The 22855-nt window shown below is 43.8% G+C and overlaps 1 protein-coding gene across 5 annotated transcripts in view; it reads left to right on the top strand.

Moving 5' to 3' along the window:
• Nucleotides 1-22855, top strand: part of Sec24CD (COPII coat complex component secretory 24CD) — a 43946-nt gene continuing 21091 nt past the window's right edge. The window contains exons 1-17 of one of the 5 annotated variants that reach the window (XM_084587964.1): nucleotides 12-157; nucleotides 434-498; nucleotides 3946-4127; nucleotides 4303-4826; nucleotides 4955-5116; nucleotides 5281-5436; nucleotides 7047-7155; nucleotides 11082-11209; nucleotides 12736-12874; nucleotides 13538-13653; nucleotides 15923-16047; nucleotides 16282-16360; nucleotides 17848-17960; nucleotides 19632-19725; nucleotides 20394-20510; nucleotides 20703-20873; nucleotides 22067-22123. In XM_084587964.1, the coding sequence (XP_084444090.1) occupies nucleotides 3947-4127; nucleotides 4303-4826; nucleotides 4955-5116; nucleotides 5281-5436; nucleotides 7047-7155; nucleotides 11082-11209; nucleotides 12736-12874; nucleotides 13538-13653; nucleotides 15923-16047; nucleotides 16282-16360; nucleotides 17848-17960; nucleotides 19632-19725; nucleotides 20394-20510; nucleotides 20703-20873; nucleotides 22067-22123 (2271 nt within the window). In that variant the 5' untranslated portion in view covers nucleotides 12-157; nucleotides 434-498; nucleotide 3946. Of the gene's footprint in view, nucleotides 158-433; nucleotides 503-3945; nucleotides 4128-4302; nucleotides 4827-4951; nucleotides 5117-5280; nucleotides 5437-7046; nucleotides 7156-11081; nucleotides 11210-12735; nucleotides 12875-13537; nucleotides 13654-15922; nucleotides 16048-16281; nucleotides 16361-17847; nucleotides 17961-19631; nucleotides 19726-20393; nucleotides 20511-20702; nucleotides 20874-22066; nucleotides 22124-22855 lie in introns of all 5 variants that reach the window. The other 4 variants (XM_084587961.1, XM_084587963.1, XM_084587962.1 and 1 more) reach the window with 4 other exon arrangements.

Below are 22855 nucleotides of genomic sequence, written 5' to 3'. Positions count from 1 at the left end.
GCGAGACGGCGCCACCGTCTCGCGCATGCGTAAATTGTAGCGCTTTTACGTGGCATGTCGCTGCTGCGAGGATTCTGCTCGCAGAAGCGACGAAAATATTTGTAATTGTTTGTGGTTTAAAGTAAGAAAGAACTAAGCTGCCCGTCTGATTCAGCAGGTAAGTGGAAGTTAGTCCTGTCCTTATGTTTCCAGTTAGCTCATGCAATCACCAGTCGTCCCGAAAATGATAAGCACTACCGGTTGGGCTCATTCTACGTGCTGCAAATGCGACTTCGACTAGGAGGCATTCCAGCTGACTTCCCGTCTGGAGGTTTCGTGGTTATTGTTCTGCTGGTAGAAAGTCGGAAGATATAGCTTCACGCAAATGCATTGCTGGGGTTTGTGCGTCTGCTGGATCTCTGCCAACTCTGATTACGTGTAACTTGTGTTGCAGGTGACGTGCCTGCTGTAGTATCGAGAACGTTTTTCCTGGTTTATCACCTTTCAAGCTTGTCGGAAGTAGGTGGGCTCGTTTTATTTATCTGATGCCCCGAAAGCAATTCAGACGTTTACATGTGCAGTGTTCGTGCGCGCCAGCTGAATTAAAAGTTGACAGCGGTGGTTAATTGCCGACGTACGCCGACAGAGTCGTCGTGCTCGTCATTAGCCGTCGCTGACATAATTCGCCGTTCTGTGATTGCTAGCACCGCCTGGATATTTTGGGATGACTTTCAATGAGGGCTCGAAAATTAATGTGCTTAATATGCAATGTGCTAAATCTGTTTCAGTATATTGTTACCATATTCTAGCGGGTCTCGCTGCTCATCCTTGTTTCACAGCACGTTGTCATCGCAGCGCAAGCTGCTTTCTAATCACGGCTTTCTCAAAAGTAATATCTAAAGCTATAATTGTCTGTGTGAGTTTATTCATGGTACACTCCGGCTGCCTGCTGAGCTTTCGGATCACTATTTGCCGTATGTCATTTGCCAGTACTGTTATGTACGGTCGTTTTCTACGTTTAGGAAGCACTTACACGAAACCTTTTTGCGCTACGCAATGAAACAGTCAATGTAGCCTAGCCTGTCACGCTGTTTAACTTCTACTATTAAGACGTTTTCTTTTTTGTTTTTTCTTTGTGTGTGTGTGTGTGTGTGTGTGTGTGTGTGTGTGTGTGTGTGTGTGTGTGTGTGTGTGTGTGTAGTTGCATGTTCTACAAAACACTGTGTAATGATATGTCCTGCGGTTAAAGAAAATAGGAGTTGCGTAGTAGTGCATTTTTTTTAGAGGGCGGAACGCCGAAACGATTGAGGGCACTGTAGAGAGTTGAATGATTGCATTAAATAGCTCAATATGTGTGCTTAGACTGATATTGCTACAGTTCAACATTAGAATAATGGTGTGTTGAATCTTATAGAAAGCCTGGATCCTTGCCATAATTATTTGACGGAAAAGCGAGAAAAGCAACCTGCCTTATCACTTCAAAACCAATCTGGGTATTTCTGACACAGTTAGGTGCATCGTAAATGTCTCCTATGGGTGTAGGGTTGCTTTGTCCATTTGTGTTGGCTGCAATGCTGTGATGATTATTCGAGCTCCAAAACAGGTTAGCCTGGTATTGACAACTTTTGTTGAGGTCCGTGGATCCCTTACTAATTTGTATTCACTTTGTTGTAGATGGTTACGAATGGAACATGTTAAAATATACAGTCATCAACGAATGAAGTGTAATACTTGGAGCACGTGGCTTTTGGTAGATTTTGCATCATCGAGAAGTGCGTGTCACTCGAGAGGTCTTAGAATGTGTGCAGCCATTGTTGAGCCTTTTGAAACTCGCACACCAGGCAGTTCCTAGCACGAAATAATCTGAGACACATGTTCTGATTATTGCATTTAATTCTTTTAACACCTGTAGGTACCAGATTTTCCAAGCGTCATGCTCTTTCCATGACCTGGGGCGCCCTTATCAATATGTTTCATTTGGAAGGGCAGAATGATGGACATGTTGGTTGAGACTCCTAGCTTGTAAAGCGCTAAAGGAAACATGGACTGCACACAGAAAACAATGCAGACAGGCAGTAATAAAGTGTTATACTTGGAAAACAATGCGGATAGTGCCTGTCCATGTCGTTTTCTATGTGTTGTCCGTGTTTTCTTTTGTGCTTTACTAGCCATGCTTAATTTGGGACTATTTTGTTCTTCATTTTTCTGCTTAAATAATACAGGCCAGACATTGCTGTCATTTATTTCTAATTGCTCACTTCTAAGTTTTTGGTCGACCCCGTGAACAAGAGCTCTCTAGTTCTGTCAAGCAGTTATCAATGCCGTTAAAGCCAACATGCACACATACTGTAGTACTTCTTTAGAGATTTCTTTGTGATATGCTGGCAGTGGTGCAACCTGAAGATGTTACCTGAAGACAGTGGTTGTCAGTGATAGCACTGATCAGCATGTTTCAACATTGTTCGAACTTGGAATAATAATATTGACACCTCTGCTTTCTATTGTATGCAACATTGGCAGGTCATGAATGTGTAGTTTTGGTTCTATAGTGTTCCCAGGTAACTTTACCTGCACAGTGTCTTTTTCTTTTTTTGTTTCCTCGGTCTTGTCTAAGCTTTCTAGGTTGAGGCATTCGGATTTGTCAGCTATGTTAGCCCATATGCAATGTTTATGGTTCCCTAGGATTTTCTATGAATAATTCATGTTTAGAAATCAGTGATAAGCTGGATGCTTGAATGTCGCTTCACCCTGGCCTGTATGTTGCATGTGATATGCACCATTAAACCCCATATAAATAACTGTATGTTTCATGTGTATGTGCACTTTCCTTGGCGGGTAGAATTCCTTTTCTGCGTAAATGTTGATGATGCCAGCATTACACTTGCAGTTACTTTAGAATGACATAGGCTAGATGGGATATGAAATGAGGTCAAGTATGGCTCTGCTACAGACTGTAAAATGAAACCCATGTACTTGCCACATTATAACTGCAAATTCCTGTGAAATTTCATTCTAAAAGCAATAGAGTGAAGCATTCAGGTACTGACAGGGACTTGTATGGGCAGGTCACATGGGCTGGGCAAGCTCTGAAAGAGGCAAAAATTCAGTGATGGCAGTAGATATAGGACGGGCTTTTCTATGTGGTGGATGAGAGACTTCGTGTAATTTGGCTAGTGCGTAGCTCTGTGGAAGGCAAAAGTTTCTGTAATATGCTAAGGGATACATTGCTTCTCATGTTCTTGGCAACTGCAAGTTTTGTGTAATTGCCAGACTCTTTTATAGAAAGGAGCTCATGGTTAAAGATCTACAGGCACTTACGTAAAATTTTTACTTCAGGTGTGCACTATTAGTTCTTGCTGGTCCGGTGACACCTTGTGGTAGCTCTGTAGGGTGGCACAAGAAGAAAACCTGGAAAAACCTGTGTGCATTTCATTGCTTAGCTATGTTTGGCATTGTACAGGTAACAGGTAACTTAAGCTCTCTAGGCTCTGCGGAAGTGGTTTAAAGGGAGCATCTTCATTCGTATCTCTCATGAAGCCCCAATGCTCAGTTTAGTTTTTTAAACAAATTGTTTCTGACAGGATAGTGACTTGATGTGCTGTGGCTCAGATGATGGTGGTATTCTTTGATGGCACACTTGTATGACACAGGCACACAGGACTTAACACCGCAGTATGTAAAATGTATATAACACAATAAAAAACAGGATGAAAGAATATGGCATGATTGTTCACAAGTGCCGTCTCTTTTCATCCTGTCTTTTTATTGCAGTGAGTTCTGATCTTGCACAACTAACATACCCTGTAGTAGGCTGTTTCACCTGTCACCTGGCTAAGCTGTTTCACCTGTCTGTGGCGCTAACCTTAGCTTACTTCTGTTGTCTTTCATTAACAGTGAGTTTGGAGTCTTGTGGGCATACGGTTTATATCGCCAGTGTGGCCTAAATCTGATGTCTTGTGTGTGCAGCATGAACCCACCTCAGCTGGGAGGAGGAACAGTGTATGGGGGTCATCCCTTTGGGGAGCCCCACATACAGCCATTGGGCCCCCATGGTTTTCCTCAGGGGCCACAAGCTCCTTTCATGGCTCCAGTTGGCAAGGCCTACAATGGTGTGGATAGCTACGCTGCTGGTGCAGCCTGTGTTCCCGGTGAGTACCATAAGGGAGACAGAAAGGGCAGCCTAGTGTTATTATTATTGTCTGGCTTAGGTTTATATTGCATGTTGTAAATTTTTCTGTGTGTGGAAAGCAGAACTGTTTTTTTTTTTATGAGAGCGTAATTGCTAGCCGTGATGTTAAGGACTTTTGGCATGTGCTGCTGCAGGTGCTATGCAAATGGGGATGCCTCCAAAAATCGGACCCTTGCCCGGAGCTTACATGGGACCACCACAGCCCCAGCAGCCGGCTCCTCACATGCCACAGCCACCAATGCAACACTCGCACCAGCAGCAGCCACCCGTTCACCATCAGCAGCAGCAGCAGCCACCGCCTTTGCATCAACATGCACAGCACATGAACCAGCAGCCAGCCCAGCACCAGCAGCCTCCAATGCAGCAGCACCAGCAGCCTTTAATGCAGCAGCACCAGCAACAACAGCACCAGCAACAACAGCAGCAGCAGCACCAGCAGCAGCAACAACAACAGCAGCAGCAGCAGCAGCAGTCACCTCAATTTCAGCAGCATCAACCAGGCCCTCCACCCAAGGGGATGCCCCTGCAGCCTGGTGGCCAGTTTGTGCCAAGACAGGCCACCCCTCAGGAGAGTACACCTCCTGGCATTCCAAGGGCTCCTGGTCAGGCACCGCCACCTGCAGGGCATGGACCACCCATGGCGACTACACCCGACCAGGTAGGAAACGTGTGCAGACAGACTAAGGAACTAACCTTTCAGACTTGCAGTGCACTAATTTTGAATGTTATATTCTACTTCTCATTGAACATTGTTGCCTTCTTCCTTGATTGCTTCTCTTGCAGCAGCTTAGCGGCCAGATGGGGAACTTGCAGCTGTCTCGAAGGCTACCACAGCCCATGGGACCAAGACAGCCCTTTACTTCCCAGCCACCGTACCCTTACCCCGCACCTCCTGGCACAGCACCCCCACCCGCACAGTTCTATGGTCCCGGTGGTGTTCCCCCTCAGGTTAGTTGTCTCCAAGGTGTTAACTCTTTAGAGTGCTACAGTTTGCTTTGTGGCTTCGTGCACGTGGATTTTTGTCCTTTGCAGTCGATTCCATGCGTAAGTCAAGGATGAAAATTAATTGGCAGTTTGCAGCATGCATGTAGCCTAACTGAGGTTCCTTGCAGGGCACACAGGCCAATGGGCCGGGTAGCCTAGGCCCTCCCCCAGGGCCTGGCTATGGAGGCCCAGCCCCACCTCCAATGCAGTCTTCTCACCCAAACCTTCCAGCTCCTCCACAGCAACCGCAACGAAAACTTGATCCAGACCAGATGCCAAGCCCAGTGAGTTCTCCTCAGCTGCCTTGAAACGCCATCATTGTAGCCCATAATGAAGTGAAATCCTGTGCATGCTCTGATTATCGTGTTTTTAACATTGCAACTTCTAAATGGACATACGTGGCTGCTTCATTAGTGAATCAAAAAGCAAGTACCATGCCCTTGGCTTTCTTCTGTGCGGTACAACCATCTCATCTTGAGGTCGCAGGTACTGCAATAAAAATGCGAGCTGGTGCACGCCTCTTCAAGTTTGGTTGAATACGAGAAAAAAGGGGGGGGCTTTATTTCCCTAGTATGTGATACAAACATGGGAACAGAGTAGGAATTCTTGCAATATTTGCATCAGCTTTCTTTCCATCTGGTTATTAACTCATTGCCTTGAATGCCCGCATTTTGTCTATTGAAAGCACTTAAAATAAAAATGACAGCAGACAATTGAGAATTGTCTCGCAATGTTCTAATGCTGTGGAATGCATGCACCTTGCTTTCTTAGGTAATGAACCAGCTTGAGAAACCATTGGCTCAACATGTGAAGTGTGCAATTCTAGTTTGTGTCGACAAGAAGGCTGGCTCACTGTGTGACGAGCGACACTTGAAAGTTGTCAATTAAGAAGAACCCTTTGCATTTTCAATTTGTGATGTGTGACAAGAGCGCTGCATCTAACGCCGGAGTCCAATGTCAGTGAATTGCTCTTAACGTCATTTGTTGCTCTTACGTGCACACTCGCAGACCTGGCACCTGCTTTTACTGCAGGGTCAGCAATGCTCACCCTATAACACCGTACCGAATCACGTAAGTCAACTTCTAAAGGAAGACCTTATGTAACAGAGCAATCGTCTCCTGAAGAAGCTGCTGGCTCTTTTTATTGTTTATTAGGGTTCAAGTAACGTCTGAAATTTTACATGTTCCTTTTTTGCATTACATTCCTGTGTTGACTTTGTACTGTTCAAATGCATGTCGTTGCGACTTTTTACTGCAGGACGAGGATTTGTACCCTGGAGGTTCCATGGCCAGCTACCACAGTTCAGGATGCATTTAACAAGCATTGTTAATAGAAGAAAAAGCAGTTCTCACCCATGCATAAGTTTTGTGACTATGAACTGTAAGCTGAAGATCCTTAGAGGTTGTCAGTGTGTGCGAATAGAAATGGTTGCCGTAAAAATCTGCTTTAGCCAAAGTAATTAAAAGGATGTATCAATAAAAATAATAGAGAAGTTCACTGCTTCCTCGTAAATGATGCTCTGAAGTCAAATTACAGTTTGTTCAGGTTGGCTTGTTTTTATTAATCCTCTGTCATATGACAGGGCCTGGGGAAAGGTTAGTTTGATAAACCTTCAACCATCTGACTTAAAGACTCTTCTGTAACGGTGTTTTGAAGTAATGAAATTCTTAGCCCGTATAATAATGAAATTCGTAGCTGCTCAGTGGCCTTGGTTTTCTACCGAGTCCAAGGCTGTGGGTCTGATGCCAGCTCTGGCAACTGTGCTTCAGTGAATGCAGAATGCAAAAATTTCACATGTACGGAGATTTTTAATCTGGAGCCTTCCACTATAATGTGCCTTCAGTACGTAAAAATATTCAACAACTCTGTGGAATCTGTTCTTTCCTTTACTAGATCCAGGTGATTGAAGATGACCGCAAAGCTCATGGTGGCCCATTCTACACGAACAAGAGGGGTCAAGTTCCACCTCTGGTCACTACAGACTTTATTGTGCATGATGAAGGTAAGCTGTACTGACTTGCAAGTTGAATGCAAACTTTCGGTGAAGTGAGCGATTTCAATAGTATTGAGGTAAATTACTGTTATCATAAAGTGTTGGGTATATAGTAGAACCCCTTTATAGTAGTCACTCGAATTGCCAGAAATCTTCATTATATCAGGGTCTTTACTATAGCAGTGGTTGGTGATGTGGCTGTGAAGATGCCATCTAGTAATTAAGTGGCTGGTAACTAAACATGTCTTGTTGCTTTAGGAAAAAGACGCCCTAAAATACCTTTCACCCCTCTCTTATTGTCTCTTTGTGCAATTTTCTTTTTTTCAGTAGTAAGATTTTTCTTACACCTTGTGGGAGTAGCTCTTTAACATGAATGCAATGTGGCTACAAATATAGGCGAGTTTGATTTCATGTGAAACCAAAGCTTTGTGTAAACATTACATAGATTAGAAATGCGTGCGACAGTCAAGCACGGCAAAAGCCGCACACACCGCGCGCCTCCACTTCTTGTCACCGCTGCCTTGTACAGCATAGTGCGGAGAATCATCGGCAGTTTCTTCCTTTCCATACTTTCCACTGCACTTTCTCTTTACTTTCTTACAAGACTGCCTGCCTTCTTTCCATCATCGAAGTCAGCTTTACTTTTTTTCGTATGTGCTGTATGCTTTCCCTCACGGCTCCAAGGCTTATGTAAAGCTGGCTTCTTTTAAAGGCTTTTAAGCTCGGTGGTAAAGCCATTTAAAAGGTTTTTTTTTTTTTGTTTCTTTAATTAAAAAAGTTTCCCTCTTGAATCTCAATCCTAGGTAGTGTGTATCTACGATGTCATTTCGTGGGAAGCCATCGCTGTACCTGGATGCCCTTTATTGTAACAGTCGTTTCACAAAGATTATCTTTATCATAAGGGGGGGGGGGGGGGGGGGGGATGTACAGCCTCGTCCACTTCTAGCTATAATACGGTCACTGCTTTCAAAGCGTCATTGCGTCCGACTCGGCCACGGAATATAGCTTAGTGGCAGGCCATATGGAGCAACACGCCCGGGTCCTTCTGTGCTTGCATCGCTTTGCGTCGATATATGCCTACGTCGGGCGCAATGTTGCTTTGAAAGCAGTGACCGTGTTATAGCTAGAAGTGGACGACCTTGTACAGTAGTCTATGGAAGATAAACTGGGACTTCAGTTTCACTTTACTATATCAATTTTCTGTTGAGTTCTATTGAGCTTGTTCATAGGGCATCTGTTAACACCCAATGTTGGGGATTCGGCATTTTTGCACGCTGTCTACTTTCATTATTGCAGGAGCCCATATACACAGTCTGATGTCAGCATGTTATTAGTAACCAATGCTTTCCTAATTAGTATGTTTGCCGTCACTGTGAGAAATCTGCGTCAAGAAAAAGGAGTCACAAATCGGCAACTTTTTGGCTCTCATTTTGTGGCAAATTTTGCAGGAAGAATACGAAACATTTAGACAAAATTTGTCTACTTTGTCTACTCTTTTGGCCTTCCATTTTGCTTGAGACCTTCGAGCTTGGCATTCACAAACTTGAACTAGCTGCACAGTCTGGACCAAATTCCCATTGTTCTCTATTCATGACATACTAAGGCCGAATTACGGACCACTCTACAATTGAGAGCACTCTGAAACGCCCGCTCCTATTGGTCGCCGTCGCCATCTCGAAAAGTTGCGTCATGGGATGCTGCAATTGCGTCGTGGAGGTGAAAAAACAGATGACGTTGCACACCTAATTATGCCCGTGGTTTCAGGACTATTTCTGTAGAGCGCGATGAGGCGGTCTAAAATGTTTTAGAGTGAAAATGCCGGTGGCATCCGTGGTGGAGTGGTGGCTGCGGTGCTGAAGCGGTAACGCCGACGCGTGCAATGATGAAGGGCAGTGCACCCAAAGCAAAATGCAGTGGCCAAGGCGACAGTACAACACAAATGAAAGCGAGCGAGGTTGGTAGTGTATGCTCCACTGCGTTGCTTCTTTCCTGTGCTCGTTTTAACTGAAGGATTTGTGTGTGAGACTTTCGTGCAGCCCAACGGACCATGCTCTGTGGTCGATCTTTCTTTTGTTTGTTTCCTAATGAAAAATAAGAGCCCTGATTACACTGCGTTCGATCATATTTCTCCCCGCACTTACGACCACCACACAGTACCTTGACTTCAGACCATGCGCAAAAAGCAGGAACTAGCCATGGACTCTGCTGTTTTAGTGAAGGGCGCCATTTGTATGGTTTTACCTCTGCCAGCGCGCCCTCATGGTGACAGAAGTTACCCACGAGACCATTCAATTGCAAAACTGTAGCTGCTTCTTGATTTTTTTGATAATGCTGAACTTGAAATGCAGCTTCTTAAAAAGTAAAGCATTACTTAATTTATTTGCACTCTATATATATAAAAAAAGTTAGCAAATGGCTCCTTGAAGTGCAAATAAACCCCTTGCCTTGAAAATAAGCAGCCCGGGGCGACACCCTGGCGATCATCGGTTCATTCTGCATTTCGTCACGCATTGACGTCTCGCCGAGGAGTCATGGTGTCGTCATTTTACGTCTTGCTCTAAAACTTTAGACCGAATCCCGTAATTCAGCTCCTGGTTCCTCATTATTGACGTGAACAAATTTTTGATATTGGATTTTGAATTTGGAACATTAACTGGCTTGTGTAAGTAGGATTTTTTCCTTTGACTCCTTCACAATGTTTTCATTGAAAAGCTAAATAGTATAACTTGGGCGAAACAGCTGCAAAAAAAAAATATTGTGGCCACATGCAGTTAAATTGGTGCGGTTCCAAGAACCCAGAAAAATATTTTATCTTATCTTCACATGATCAAAGAAATCCTAGCATAGTGACGTAAAGAAAATACATTCTTGTTCATTTTTATCTTTCCCTATGTCTACTTGGAACTTGAGTGTTAAGCGGCTCTGTTCTGTTTAGGTTGGTGTTGTCTGTTTATGTGGTGGTTTGTGCAAAACACATTTTTGAATGCGAGTGACATCATCAGTGTTGCTGAGTGCGCATAACATTGCAGAATGGTGAGAATATGTGTTGCGTTATATGTTGCACCTTTGATGAGTCCTTTAATTTTTCAGATGCTATGAGCCATCCTAACTGTGCCCATAAAGAAATCATTGTTTTCGTATTTAAAGCAGTCTGTGCATGCATTTATCCCATCCCAAGGAGGCGGAATCGAATCCCGGCCTCGGCGGCAGCTTTTCGATGGAGGCGAAAAGCAAGATGCCCGTGTGCTGTGCGATGTCAGTGCACGTTAAAGAACCCCAGGTAGTCGAAATTTCCGGAGTCCTCCACTACGGCGTCTCTCATAGCCTGAGTTGCTTTGGAACGTTAAACCCCACAAACCAAACCAAACCAAACATTTATCCCATATTATTGTCAGTGTGCCATTGTCAAGGCCTAATCTTCCCTTAAAGGCAGTAACTAAACATCAGGATACTCACAGAAGCTGTTTGAGGCAGTAGCTCTATGGCTACATGGTCTTGCAACAGGCCAGTATTTGTTATTCAAAAGTTGGCAGAAGTTGCTTGTTGTGAGTCACTGGTTCCGCAGAAGACGTAAATTTCAAATTCTGATCAACTACAATTCATAAATTTTGTATTGAAAGGGTTAGATGGTCACATGCCATCTGTGCACCTAATATCGGCGCAAATAAGGAAACGGTTTAACCGAGATCTGCATCTTATGGCGTGCGTCTAGCATTGCAAAAGCGGTTATACTTTCACTCCTAGCCTCGTCTTGTCTCTTTCTCCCATGTAGCATTACTGACTTCCGCGACTGTGTGATTAGTTTATTTTCATGGTCGCAAGCTTTTTGTGCTGATGCATAGAGACACGGTTTGGCAGTTTTTGATTGCGAAGGTGTACCAGTGCGCAGTAATAATAATACCCCAGGCTAACGTGGTCATCACTTTTTTATGCAGGCATTTGCAGCCCACGGTTTGTGCGTTCTACCATCTACAGCGTACCCTGCACTCCAGAGATGCTGAGGCAGACAGCTTTGCCATTCGCCCTTTGCATCAGTCCCTTTGCCCGCCAAGCCCCTGGCGAGGTGGGATACGCTCCCTTCTTGACATGTTGCCAAACTCATGTCTGTAGCAGTGTGCTATGTATATGTAATTTTCAAGCGGCAACTTTTTAGTAAAAAAAGATCATCATGTGGTTGGGCTGAGTTTTGGGACATAGTGAGATGCGTTTTGTTTGTGAAGGACATGTCTGCAAAGACGGCACACGATCAAAGTCTTACTTTAAAGGGACACTAAAGACACCCAAATAGTATGCTATCAAAATATAATAAACTACATTTGGTGACACTGTCGCCGCATATCCGACAGCAAAAAATCGAATTATTTCTGAGATATTACGTTAAGAAGTTGAGGTTTTTGTTCCTGCCGGTCGAATTCAAACTGTTTTTTCTTACTTCGTAGTAGGGTAGGATGACGCACACTATGACGCAAGAGGAGACTCTGTGATTGCTGCGCGTGGGGAGCAGAGAATACTTCGCAGGTGCATGCCGAGTCATGATCTTCATTCAATACGCACTTAGGGTAGGTGCATCTGCTGCTCCAAGCTCGTATTTCAGGCGTCGCAGGTCCAAAACGAAACTATCCGAGCTGCAGTAAGTGCCTGAGCCAGAACATAACCGAAACTGAAATGGACGCCTGTGGTGCTGCCAAGTATATTTTTATATTTGCCTTGCAACATTTATGTTTTCTTTTTGCTGTCGTTTACTTGTGATAAAAGCATGTTATCATAATCGAGCCAAAATCTACTAGTTGCGAGCCTTGGCCGTTTTGGCTGTGGCGACGATACCTGTATTCTTGTTCTTCCTTTTTACTACCTTATAACAGCTCTATTTTCAGTAAGAGTGGCTTTTTTGTAACCAGGAACTGGCATTCTCTTATGCAAGCCCACTTCATTTTTCTCTTTAGTGCTCCTTTAAATTTTGGTTTTGCCCTTTGGCTGTCATCGAAGCCAGTTGCAGAAATACTGTTCCACCACTTAACCACTCATGATGGAAAATAGCGCGAAAAAACCATGAATGTTAACCAACTCGCCCAACTTTCGGCATTACTTAACTTAACCACTCACTGCGTTACTGATTATCTAAACTCCTCACTTTGCTTGGTGCTGTGTAGCCCACACACTTCGAGGTGGGGCCTGTAAACAAAGAAATTATGCTGCTGTAGTTTCTTTTGATGCCGTGTGACACTTTCTGGTTTCGAGTACAACAGACAGCATATTGCTATGTTGGTAGCTTTTGCACACCTTGCCAGGGGTAAATAAATACAGCTAAATTTTGTTAATTCGTGGTCATTGAGACCACAGAAAATGTCCGAATTAACCGGGATTTCGAATTAACTGAATTTCACAGTTAAAAATCATACAAAACATTTTTTTGTAAGAACGCTCTTCTCTGAACGTTTCCTTGTTGCTTGGAAATTTGTTCTCGGCTTGTTTGGAGGATGTTAAAGGGGGTACCTCCACGTGAGGGGACCAAAATGGTGTCTTATACTGGTTGAGTAACCTAGGCTTGCAGAGAAGGGCCTTGCCTCAGCAGCAGCCCTTTGTGTGCAGAGTGCCCTGCCGCTGAGTGACTTCGGGGAAGAAGGCCCTGTGCGATGCAATCGGTGCAAGGCCTACATGTGTCCACTGATGCAGTTCATAGATGGCGGGCGTCGCTTCCAGTGTGTCTTCTGCAAGGCTACTACTGAGGGTGAGGCCTACCAGTGACGATGGTCACTTGTGCAGATTGCTGCTCCACTAAATACCGCAGCAGGTACCACCACAGTGGTGGTCTTAGGTGATCAGCTTAACTGAGGAGTGATAAACGTTCAAGGTAACGATTAGAAATTTAGAAGCTATGTACATTGCTTTTGAAGAACTCCTGTCCAAGACAAATGGAACGAGATGTGATATGTCTGTAATGAGGTCAGACATGGCTCACTTGAGATATGAACATGAACTGGTAACTTGTGCGGGGTTTGAATTTTGGGGCAGTTGCTTTTTAGCAGTGGGGTAAATTTAGCCCAGCTGAGAGAGAGCGTTGATATGCCAAGTAGCAGCAGTAGCTATGTGCTTAGGTTGCTCTAAACAGTTTCACACCGACTCTGCAAAGACCAGCAGAGGCATGCAAAGCAAGAACAGTTGCCTCAGTAAATTTATTATTATAGTACCTCTCAAGTTTGGATTGGAGATTTTGCTTTGGTCTGTGACAAGGGATGACTCTGCATTCAAATAATCCAAGATACCGCACCTGGCTCATATTGTATTGTGACAGTATTTATTGGCTCCCTGATGTAGCATGTTATGTTTTTTAAGTTCCATGTTGGGTTTCGGATGTTGCCGTCGTAATAAGCTTGTTTTTGGTCACATGCAGTGCCTCCTTCCTACTTTGCCCACTTGGATCACTTGGGTCAGCGATCAGACAAGTTCCAACGGCCTGAGCTTTGCCTTGGTTCTTATGAAATTGTTGCCACCAAGGAGTACTGCAAGGTAATTATGATGACACCGAAGAGAGAGTGTTATGTTGATGAGCATGCCAGCAGATGCCGAGACAGCTGTGAGCGGGAAGTCATACCTTTGCCACAGCATCTGGGTGACCGGCAGGGCTTGCTTTTTGAGGATGTATAAGAGCCAAGTTTTCCAAAATTTGAGAGCACTGATTAAAATGACAAATCTGCGCTTGAGTTTAAGTTTGCTATACAGAGAGAGTTTGTTTAGCAGCATGAAACGGTATAAATATTCTATGGTTTCGAATATCAACCGATTCAATCTGGATGTGTGGCATTCAAAATCTCGGACGTGTTCACCTCGGTGTACAACGTTCCATGTTCTTGCTTCTTGTGGTTCGAGTCGTGACCAGAGGGCATCCTTGAGTCGATGCTTAAAAGCGAGGAGAGCTTTGAAGTGACGCAACTGCAGTTGAAGAGACACAGAGGACGACAGCATCGAATGACTGTTCCTGGCAAAAAATTAATTCTCTGGCGGCCTTTTCTGGTTCCGTTAATGTCTTTCCAGTAGCAAAACACACGTTTACAGCTGAAAAAAAAAACCACTTTATCAAACTCATATCTACACAGAGAAGGACTATAAGGCGTGTAGGCCAACTCCCCTAATTTTCGATGGCAAAACTTCAATGAATGTGACAAAGCTTCGAATACACTCTTAGTTGCTTTCATCTAGTGCACTTGTGTTTTGCCGTTCAAACTTTTTTTGTGTGCCAGAAATATTTGCTTCGAGGATATTCGAAAATAATTCCCACTTGCTCCGAATAGGCCTCGAGTAAAAAAAAAAAATAAAAAAATAAAAATAAAACAATGTTCACACAGGATAGTCCAGTTGAGCCCTTTAGAAATGCGGACTTAACGTAAACTTTTGGTTCGTTGCACAAAGCGTATAAATATACAAGCATGCTCTTACCATGAAATTGAGGTGATGTTATCTAAATCTACCACATGTAACGGGTGAATTTAGTTTTGTGTATATGTGGTTTTGCGTTCTAGTTTGTGTTCCCATGCCATGTACTCCTACTCTACTGCTGTCAAAAACGACTGGGTTAGTGGGCCAGTCAAGTTGACCTTGAGCAGCTTTTTCCCGCAGCCCTTTCATGTGTTTTGCTTATACATAGAAAAGAAACATTTGATTTGATTTGATTTGAAAGCAAGCCCAAGTGGTTCATACTGCTGAACCTGTACGTAGTAATTCTACTACTAAACAGTGATGCAAAAAGGCTGGCTCAGCCACGAGCATTATTATTATTATTATTATTATTATTATTATTATTATTATTATTATTATTATTATTATTATTATTTCAAGGCCATCATGTGAAGCCCCACAAGAGAAATGAAAAGCTATATTTGCAGCTAGGGAACATTCCTTGGGAGAGGCTTATGCACCATAGCAAGGTTTGTGCCTAGAGAAAGCCCGAAGGAAGACCTGGCGAACTGACAATGCGTTATAATTTCAAACATTACGGTTCCCAAATTGATTGCCAGCCCGATTTCCGAACAGTGTTCATAGGGTCTTTAAGTTCCTCAGTGGGCAAATTGTTTTGTGTGAAGTTGGGACACAGTGTGAGGCACAGGAGAGGTATTATTGGGCTTTCTTCCGAGTTTGCATAGCCGGCGGCTGCTCTTCCTCCTGTGCTGTGTGACCATGAACTGATCAGTGTGATCGGGTTTTCAGTACCAATTTCTTTTCGTCTGGCCATTTTTTTTTTTATTTCTTTGCAAGTGCTGCAGGTTGTTCAGAAGCATAATCTTAAGGCTTCATTGTTTACTTGTAGCACTTTCCAGTAAAATGTCTCGAATATTCCGAAAATGTATTGCTAGTAAAATGCCGCCTCTTCAAGCAAGGTGCAAGTACTACTCACAAATGTTTCTGGCTCACTCATCGTGTCACGCTCGGCCTCAGCGTCGTCACCATGAAGTGTCCCAGAACTATGGCGCCCCTCGGAAGACAGTGGCAGAAATTTTCACTTCGTGCCTGCACCCAGCTTTGGTTACTGTGGTAGGCTACACCTTACGCAGTTCAGTTGAGCATGCTCAGTCCAGATGGCGTTAGTGTTTATGTGTCATATAGGCCAGGGCATTGAGTAAGTTTCTAGTGCTTAACTCTAATTTTTGAGAAATGTGTCAATGAGCAGACTTATTTTCTGTGCTAAGACAGTGCTCTGAGAGAGTTGCGACTTTTGTATATTGCTCAAAGGTCTCTCCACTTTCGTTTACTGCCCCAGCTTTATTTGTTTATTTATTTTCAGAACTCTGTGTTTCCTCAACCTCCGGTCTTCTTGTTCCTGCTAGACGTGTCATACAACAGTATCCGGAATGGCCTGGTGCATATCTTCTGCACCCACATTCAGACTATCCTTCAAGAGCTGCCCAAGTAAGAAACTGCTCGTGACCGCAGCCTGTCTAGTAGACTCCCATGGAAATTAAGTGAAATTAGTTCAGAGCTGCAATAGTTTTGGAGGGAAAGTATTAATTAGGTTGATATTATCCTGAGCTTTCTGCTGAGGTTGAAATTAACCAGAGCTCTCTACTGTGGTGTCCCTCATAGCTTTGAGATGTTAAACTGGATAAACAAGCAAACGAAATTTATTGTCATTTATTTGTGCAGGTCTGATGGAGAGTCTGAATCTAAAGTGCGTGTAGGCTTCATCACCTACAGTGGTGTCGTGCACTTCTACAATCTCAAGGTATGTCTTGCCTTCTGGCATGTGTAATGGCAGTTTTGTTTTGTATCCATACTAATACTAGTACTTCTGTGGTTGCTCTTTGAGTGGTTAGCTGCATGCGAGTGCTGTTATGTTGGAGTGTGCCACACAGAATGCAAGCATTCCTCAAAAAACTACATTTACAGCTCCTCTTGGCACATCCGTAACAAAATAGCTACATTCTGCCAAAAATAAACATTGCAGCACGACGAAGCGTTTTTTTTTCATGGTTCTACGATACCCTCTATGCTACCAGATTAACATGGAAATTTGGCATGCGGCAGAATTTTGCTGCTATGTAAATATTAGGGGTGTACAAATATTGAGATTTTTTAATATGAATCGGATGCGATTATGAGAAATTGAATGCTGACCTGAGCGCGTCTCCGTCCACGGTCATCTCAGGAATATAAGGTGGCAAGCCGGCAAGGCGTTGACTGCAGCGAGGTTCGAGTGGTAGAGCCGTTGCCGACGAGGTCGGTCATACCCAGCACCTCCACCAAGTTGTTACACTGAAAGCCTTCGTGGAAAACAGGGCGTCGGGAATACCGTGTCAGCAGTCAGTCGTCTCTGGCTCAGCGCTCGCCATTTCCTCCTTTTTCTTCCCTAGCGCAACTTCATCTTCTTTGCAGTCCGTTACAGTAAATTGAATGGGTTTTGTGAAATTCCCACAAGATTTTTCATAAAGCTTGATCTAGCACTGGTATCTCTTCTTATGTGTTGCACACATGTGTTTACTGCCACAGCGACTCACCACCCTTGCATTGTTATGGTAAAGGTGTTTGCCTCACCGCAGTGGCTCGTTGTTTAGGACGCTCGACCGCTGAACTCTAGGGCTTGTGTTTGATCTTGCCACAGCAGCCACTTTTCAATGGTGACGAAAAGCAAGGTTTCCATGTATTGTGAGATATCAGCGCAGGTTAAAGAACCCCAGATGGTTGAAATTTCTGGAGCTTTTCACTACGGCATCTCTCATAGCCTGAGTCGCTTTGGGACGTTAAACCCCACAAACCAAACCAAACGTCACACGTTGCTGATTTGCTCCAAATCGAGTGTTTTTTTCTGCTCTCTCCGATTGTGCAGTGCACCCTAAGCTAGCATGTGATGCAAGGAAGCCAGCCTTGAACATTAAAAATTGTCATATCATGTATGATTTTAAGCTTTGATGACAGCATGAAAGTTGAGTCCTGAGTTTTTTCTTGTCCAAGGATTATGCTGCAGATGCTTTCAGCATTGCTTCATTGCACATGCTTGTAGAAGTTGAGCATTGTAGAAGAATTTGGGGGAACTGCTGTTGTTTACTGCCAGCTCTGTGCTATCCTCTTAGAAATGACATTGGCCACGGCCTTCATTCAGCCTTGGCCTTTTCTTTGCGTGACAAGTTATTTATTTTCACATTTGGTTGACCAGTCCGGTGAAACTCTAAAAATACTCTTCCAAGGTGCTCAGTAGCTTTTGCTTGTTTGCAGGCCAGCCTGGCTCAGCCGCAGATGTTGGTGGTACCGGACGTGCACGACATGTTTGTGCCTTTGTTGGATGGTTGCCTCGTCTCTGTTCAGGAGGCTTCTAGCCTCATAGATAGGTAAGCAGTCCGCCTCACTCACTGTTGCCCGGCAGTTTTTAAGGCTTGCAGTGAATACTGGGCTCTTGTGACAGATTGACGATATGCCAAGTGCTGTCTTATCCCGTTTCTTCCTGAGAAAAAGACTGAGCATCAAAACAGATATGCAGATATTGAAAAAAGACTCGACACATTTTTAAAAAAATTATCTTATGTGTTTGCACGAATGGGAGTAGCTACTGATTCTCGAGAATAAGTGACAGGACTGTAGCTGCAATGCTTAATGTACACAAACAAAATCTTGAACTTTCAGGTTTGAGTAGCGAACTGTTAAATAGCCTAGTTATTTCTTTTTTTTTTTGTTAATCACCCCAGTGCATACAGCTCGAAAGTATTGAGAAGGCATGTGTTCAGGGGTAATCATTAATGACCTCTTATTAAATAGGACTGAGTGAGCACTAGAAGAAACTCAACAGCAATGCAAACATTGAAAAAATAAGCCATCTTGTTCCCTCAGGATTATGGACGATTGTATTTTGTCATCCATCTTATTTCAAATGAACTAATCGCGCGCGCGCACACACGCACACGCACACACACACACACACACACACACACACACACACACACACACACACACACACACACACACACACACACACACACACACACACACACACACACACACACACACACACACACTTTCTAAAAGCACATTCTAGCACAGGTAAAGGGCTCTACCATCGGTAATTCGGGAGTTATGGAGAAATTTACTGCAGTAAACTCTCGTTAATCGGTCTTTGAGGGACAGAGGGAGGAATTCACAAAAAGTTCTAATTATCGAATGTGCCTGAAAAAACTGCTGAAAACTGGTTACGTCGGAGTAATTTCAACCAGTGAGAAAGGCATCTTTTTTCAGCTTAGTCGAGCGCTTTACTTTACGCACGTTGTCGGCAGCATTGAAGGAAAAAGAGCTGCAAAATTGTAAATGCTTCTGCCACCGTTTTTGCAGTGTGACGCACTAGCAATGGTGCCTCTTCAGAAACCAGCCCCGTCGCGTTTTGAGGGTGCTTCACTGCACAGTCTATGCGGTGAAGGTTCGCGCTGAAGTGCACAGTGTGGTGAAACTTCCCATGTCCAGTGCACAGTTTCGGTGTACCGGAAGCAGTATGCAAGATGCATGCGAGGGATAATATGTGTAGACGATGCAACAGTGTGGCATCATTCCAAAATAAAAATGAAAGAACAGGGACGTGCCAAGCAGCGTCTGAAGCTGTGCGACTGGCTGATGCACATGCCCAATCGCAGCCGCGGGATGGCGTGAAGTTGAGCAAAACGAAAACGAAATTGTGCGACTGAGGTGTATTTCAGAAATGGGGAACTTGTAATGGGAACTTGGAAATGGGGAAATGAGGAATAGCACGCCTGAAGTGCACAGACACCACTGTTTCCTGCAGTTGAGGTTTGGGAAGGCCTATTTCGGGGATCGATGGCTGCACAGGTTGTGCTGCAACGCGATCGCTCGTCTGAATTAACTGGAGTAAGGCCTGCCCATGTTCGAATTAACGAGCGTCCAGCGCCACGGGCGTCAGCCAGGACCACACTCCTATTTCGAATTATGCAAATTCCTGAATTGACAGGGTTCAAAGTAACAAGATTTTACCGTATTTATCCTTTTCTCTTCTTCCCCAGCCTTTTGGAACAGATTCCTGTAATGTTTGGTGAGACCCGTGAGACTGAGACTGTTCTTGGTGCAGCTATTCAGGCTGGCGTAGAAGCCCTCAAGGTAATGCTCATTTGAATTGCTTTTTATTCCTTGGAAAGCATTAAGCATTTGCTTAGTTGTTTTTAAAAAGCATCCTGTGCCATCATGCCTTCTTACCTAACAACAGACTTCCTTCTTTTTTCTTTTTTTCCTTTTCTCTTTTCTTCTTGATGCACTTATGAATGTATTCTACCCTTATGCGGGGAAGTTTGTTATTGATGTTACTGTGCTCACGTTGCGAAAGGTAGTGACAGCTGCTGAAGGAAACAGCTAAGAGCTAAAGAATATGACTTTGACTGGAGCACGTTTGGCTACTTAGTTTGGTTGTCAGCTTTTTTTTTTTTTTTTTCGTTACTTGGCTGCGTGTCCCATGCTGTGAGGTCTGCTTACTGTCCGAGTCTCGTTGTGGATCACTGAATGTTTTCACTATTAGCTATGTATCGGTGGTTACGGGACCTGTATCCTGGCATGGCATTTTTCTTCTTCAATATACTTTTTGTCATCTTTTAATGACGAGCTGTGGCTTTTCTGTGAAGCTTATGCTGGTCATGTGAGCAAAAAAAACTTTTCGTGTGCTGACTTGCAATCTTTAGTGGTCCGTGTCCAGTGTCACGGTGCGGACGTGCTGATTTCTACGGGCTAAACTTGGGATTCTCGAAAAAAATAGTTGCGTGCGTGGTCCTTTGCAGGCAGCCGAATGCTCGGGAAAACTGTTTGTAATGCATACAAGTCTACCTATTGCGGATGCTCCCGGGAAGCTGAAGAACAGAGATGACCGCAAGCTGCTTGGAACTGACAAAGAAAAGGTGTGTGTGACAAAGGCCTTTTGCGTTAATACTGTAGCACAGTGGTTCTGGATGACAAAAGTTTCTTGACTTGGCCAGTGTAAAGTTTCATGGTGCTGCTTTTATAGAGTGCAGAACAAAATGGGGAGAAGAAAATGGAAGAGTCAGTGCCTTGAATAGAAGTGTTTTTTATCGGTGTACTTATGGTTCCAGTCGGTGTTGACACCCCAGTCACCCTTCTACAACCAACTGGGACAGGAGTGCGTGGCGGCTGGCTGCTGTGTGGACCTCTTTTTGTTTCACAATGCCTATGTGGATGTGGCAACAGTGGGTCAAGTTGCTAAAATGACCGGGGGCCAGGTTTACAAGTACACCTACTTCCAGGTGAGCTGTTTTACTTTGCATGGCTTTACAGAGGTGTGGTTTGCATTAACAAGATAAGCATTTTTATTGACATACTTTGTCTTGGATAAACTGTCTAGCGTTGGCTTGTTCAGATAGCTGTCTTGGCTTCTCGGGCAAGGACAGCTCAATGTGGGGAGTATTGTATACTGAATCGATTGTACCTATTCAGATGCATGCATTTTTAAGACCTTAATTGGTTCAGTCAAGGCAGGTTGTAAAATATCTTTTCAGTAACCATAAGGCTTGTCTTATAATGAAGCATAATGGATAGCTCAGTGCACGCCTGTCTTTTGTACAGACTGGCAGGTTGAGCAGGCTTCACTCTTCACTCTCTGCGAAATATAGGAAAGGGATAAGCGTCTATTTCAGTGGCGGTCCTTCATAAAAAGTGAGCTACTTTATATGGCAGTTGCATGTTCAAGGATGATTTTGACGTATTCAGAATGTTGTTTACTGCACCAGTAGTTTGACTTTGTTTCGCCTGTAGTTTAGATATTATAGAGTGAAAACAAATAATTAGTTTTGTGACAGGTTTCATCCAGGGTGGTCAGACATGTTTACATGCATGCTAGCTGGCGTAGTGCACATTCTGGGTTGGCTGTCATGCACTGTGGGAAGTTGTAGAGTGTGAAAACACTGAACAAGTTGGTAACTGAACTTTCCCTCATGTCTGGGGTAACTGTATACGATACATGGTTTTGTTTGCAGACCTGATACGTAAGATTGCATCTATCCACAAACTGTTAGCCTCGCCCTTACAGAATGCAATACCTGTTTATTATCTAGACTTTACTCCGTGGAATGCTGTGCATGTAAAAGCTCTTCAAAATAGGGCATTTTCTTTTGTTCTGGTGACGACTGCAGTGCATACAGTTATGCCGAACCAGTAGCTTTACCTTTTGCTGTGTTCACTCATATGTATATGTATTAATTTATTTTTAAACTGAAGTTGAACCACCAATGCAGTACCTGTCATTCATTGCTTTCTCTTTGAAAGCAGAGATGAAAACGCCGCTTTGGAGCTTGAAAGTGGGTGTCCGCCTGTGCCTCATATTAGCATCCAAGGCAGTTGTTACATTGAGCTGGCGTAATGGAAGCGTAGCTCAGCGAGGAAACATGGAGTTCTTCTTTCTCTAAGAGCGGCTACAAGAGCATTGAACACTTTATTCCAGAGTACAGCAGCCGACAAAGCGCTAGTCCAAAAGGAAAGTAACGTCCAGGGCCTGCAGGTAGGCTGTTGGGTGACGTACACACTACCTCATCAGCTGGTGCGGAGGAGGGGACTGTGTGTGGTGGCCGGTCTTGATGCCAAGTTTCCATGATCTTGGGCAGTAATCCTGGTTGGGCCCAGCTTCTCTCTGCTTTCCTTTCTTCAGAGGGCATGCGAATGGAAATGGCTTTGGGTTGTGCATGGGTGGGGTGTGAAAGCATGAGACTTTTTTTTTTTTTTTACTTCAGCAGTCTTGTCCTCCGAAATGGCAGCCCAGTCAAAATAAAAGCATTTGGGAATTTGAAAAAAGAAAAAAAGAATGCCTTTGGCTGAAACTGGTTTTCAGTTAGTTTCCATTTTGCCCTTTTGTAGTGTTTTTGGAACTTCCCTCTTTATTTTTGACTGGAAAGACAGACGAAACCACCTTGCAGCAGCTTCTTTCAAGTACTAACCCTAACACAATAATTGCCTGTATTGTTTCGCATTCTTGTTTTGAGAAATGCATGCCATTGCATCTGTTCAATGTGTGGCTAACTGTAAGGTTAAGGGTAAGTATAATAAGAATGTAGTTATAAGAATGTAGTGTGCGTGGCATGGAAAAAAATATGCTTTGAAATCTCTCTCTGGTTGCAAAGCTATCAGTGTGCTGCATTCAGTAAGGCTGAAATTTGTTAGACCATGTTGTTGTTGTTGGCTCTTCTATTTGGAACAGCTGGGTTTCAGACATTTTACTAGGGGGTGGCATGGGGAT

The sequence above is a fragment of the Amblyomma maculatum genome, chromosome 1 (genome assembly GCF_055883805.1).
Source record: "Amblyomma maculatum isolate TAMU_Amacu chromosome 1, ASM5588380v1, whole genome shotgun sequence".
Classification (NCBI taxonomy): domain Eukaryota; kingdom Metazoa; phylum Arthropoda; class Arachnida; order Ixodida; family Ixodidae; genus Amblyomma; species Amblyomma maculatum.
The sequence above is the reverse complement of the archived record's forward strand: the minus strand, read 5'-3'. Positions and strand labels throughout refer to the sequence as shown.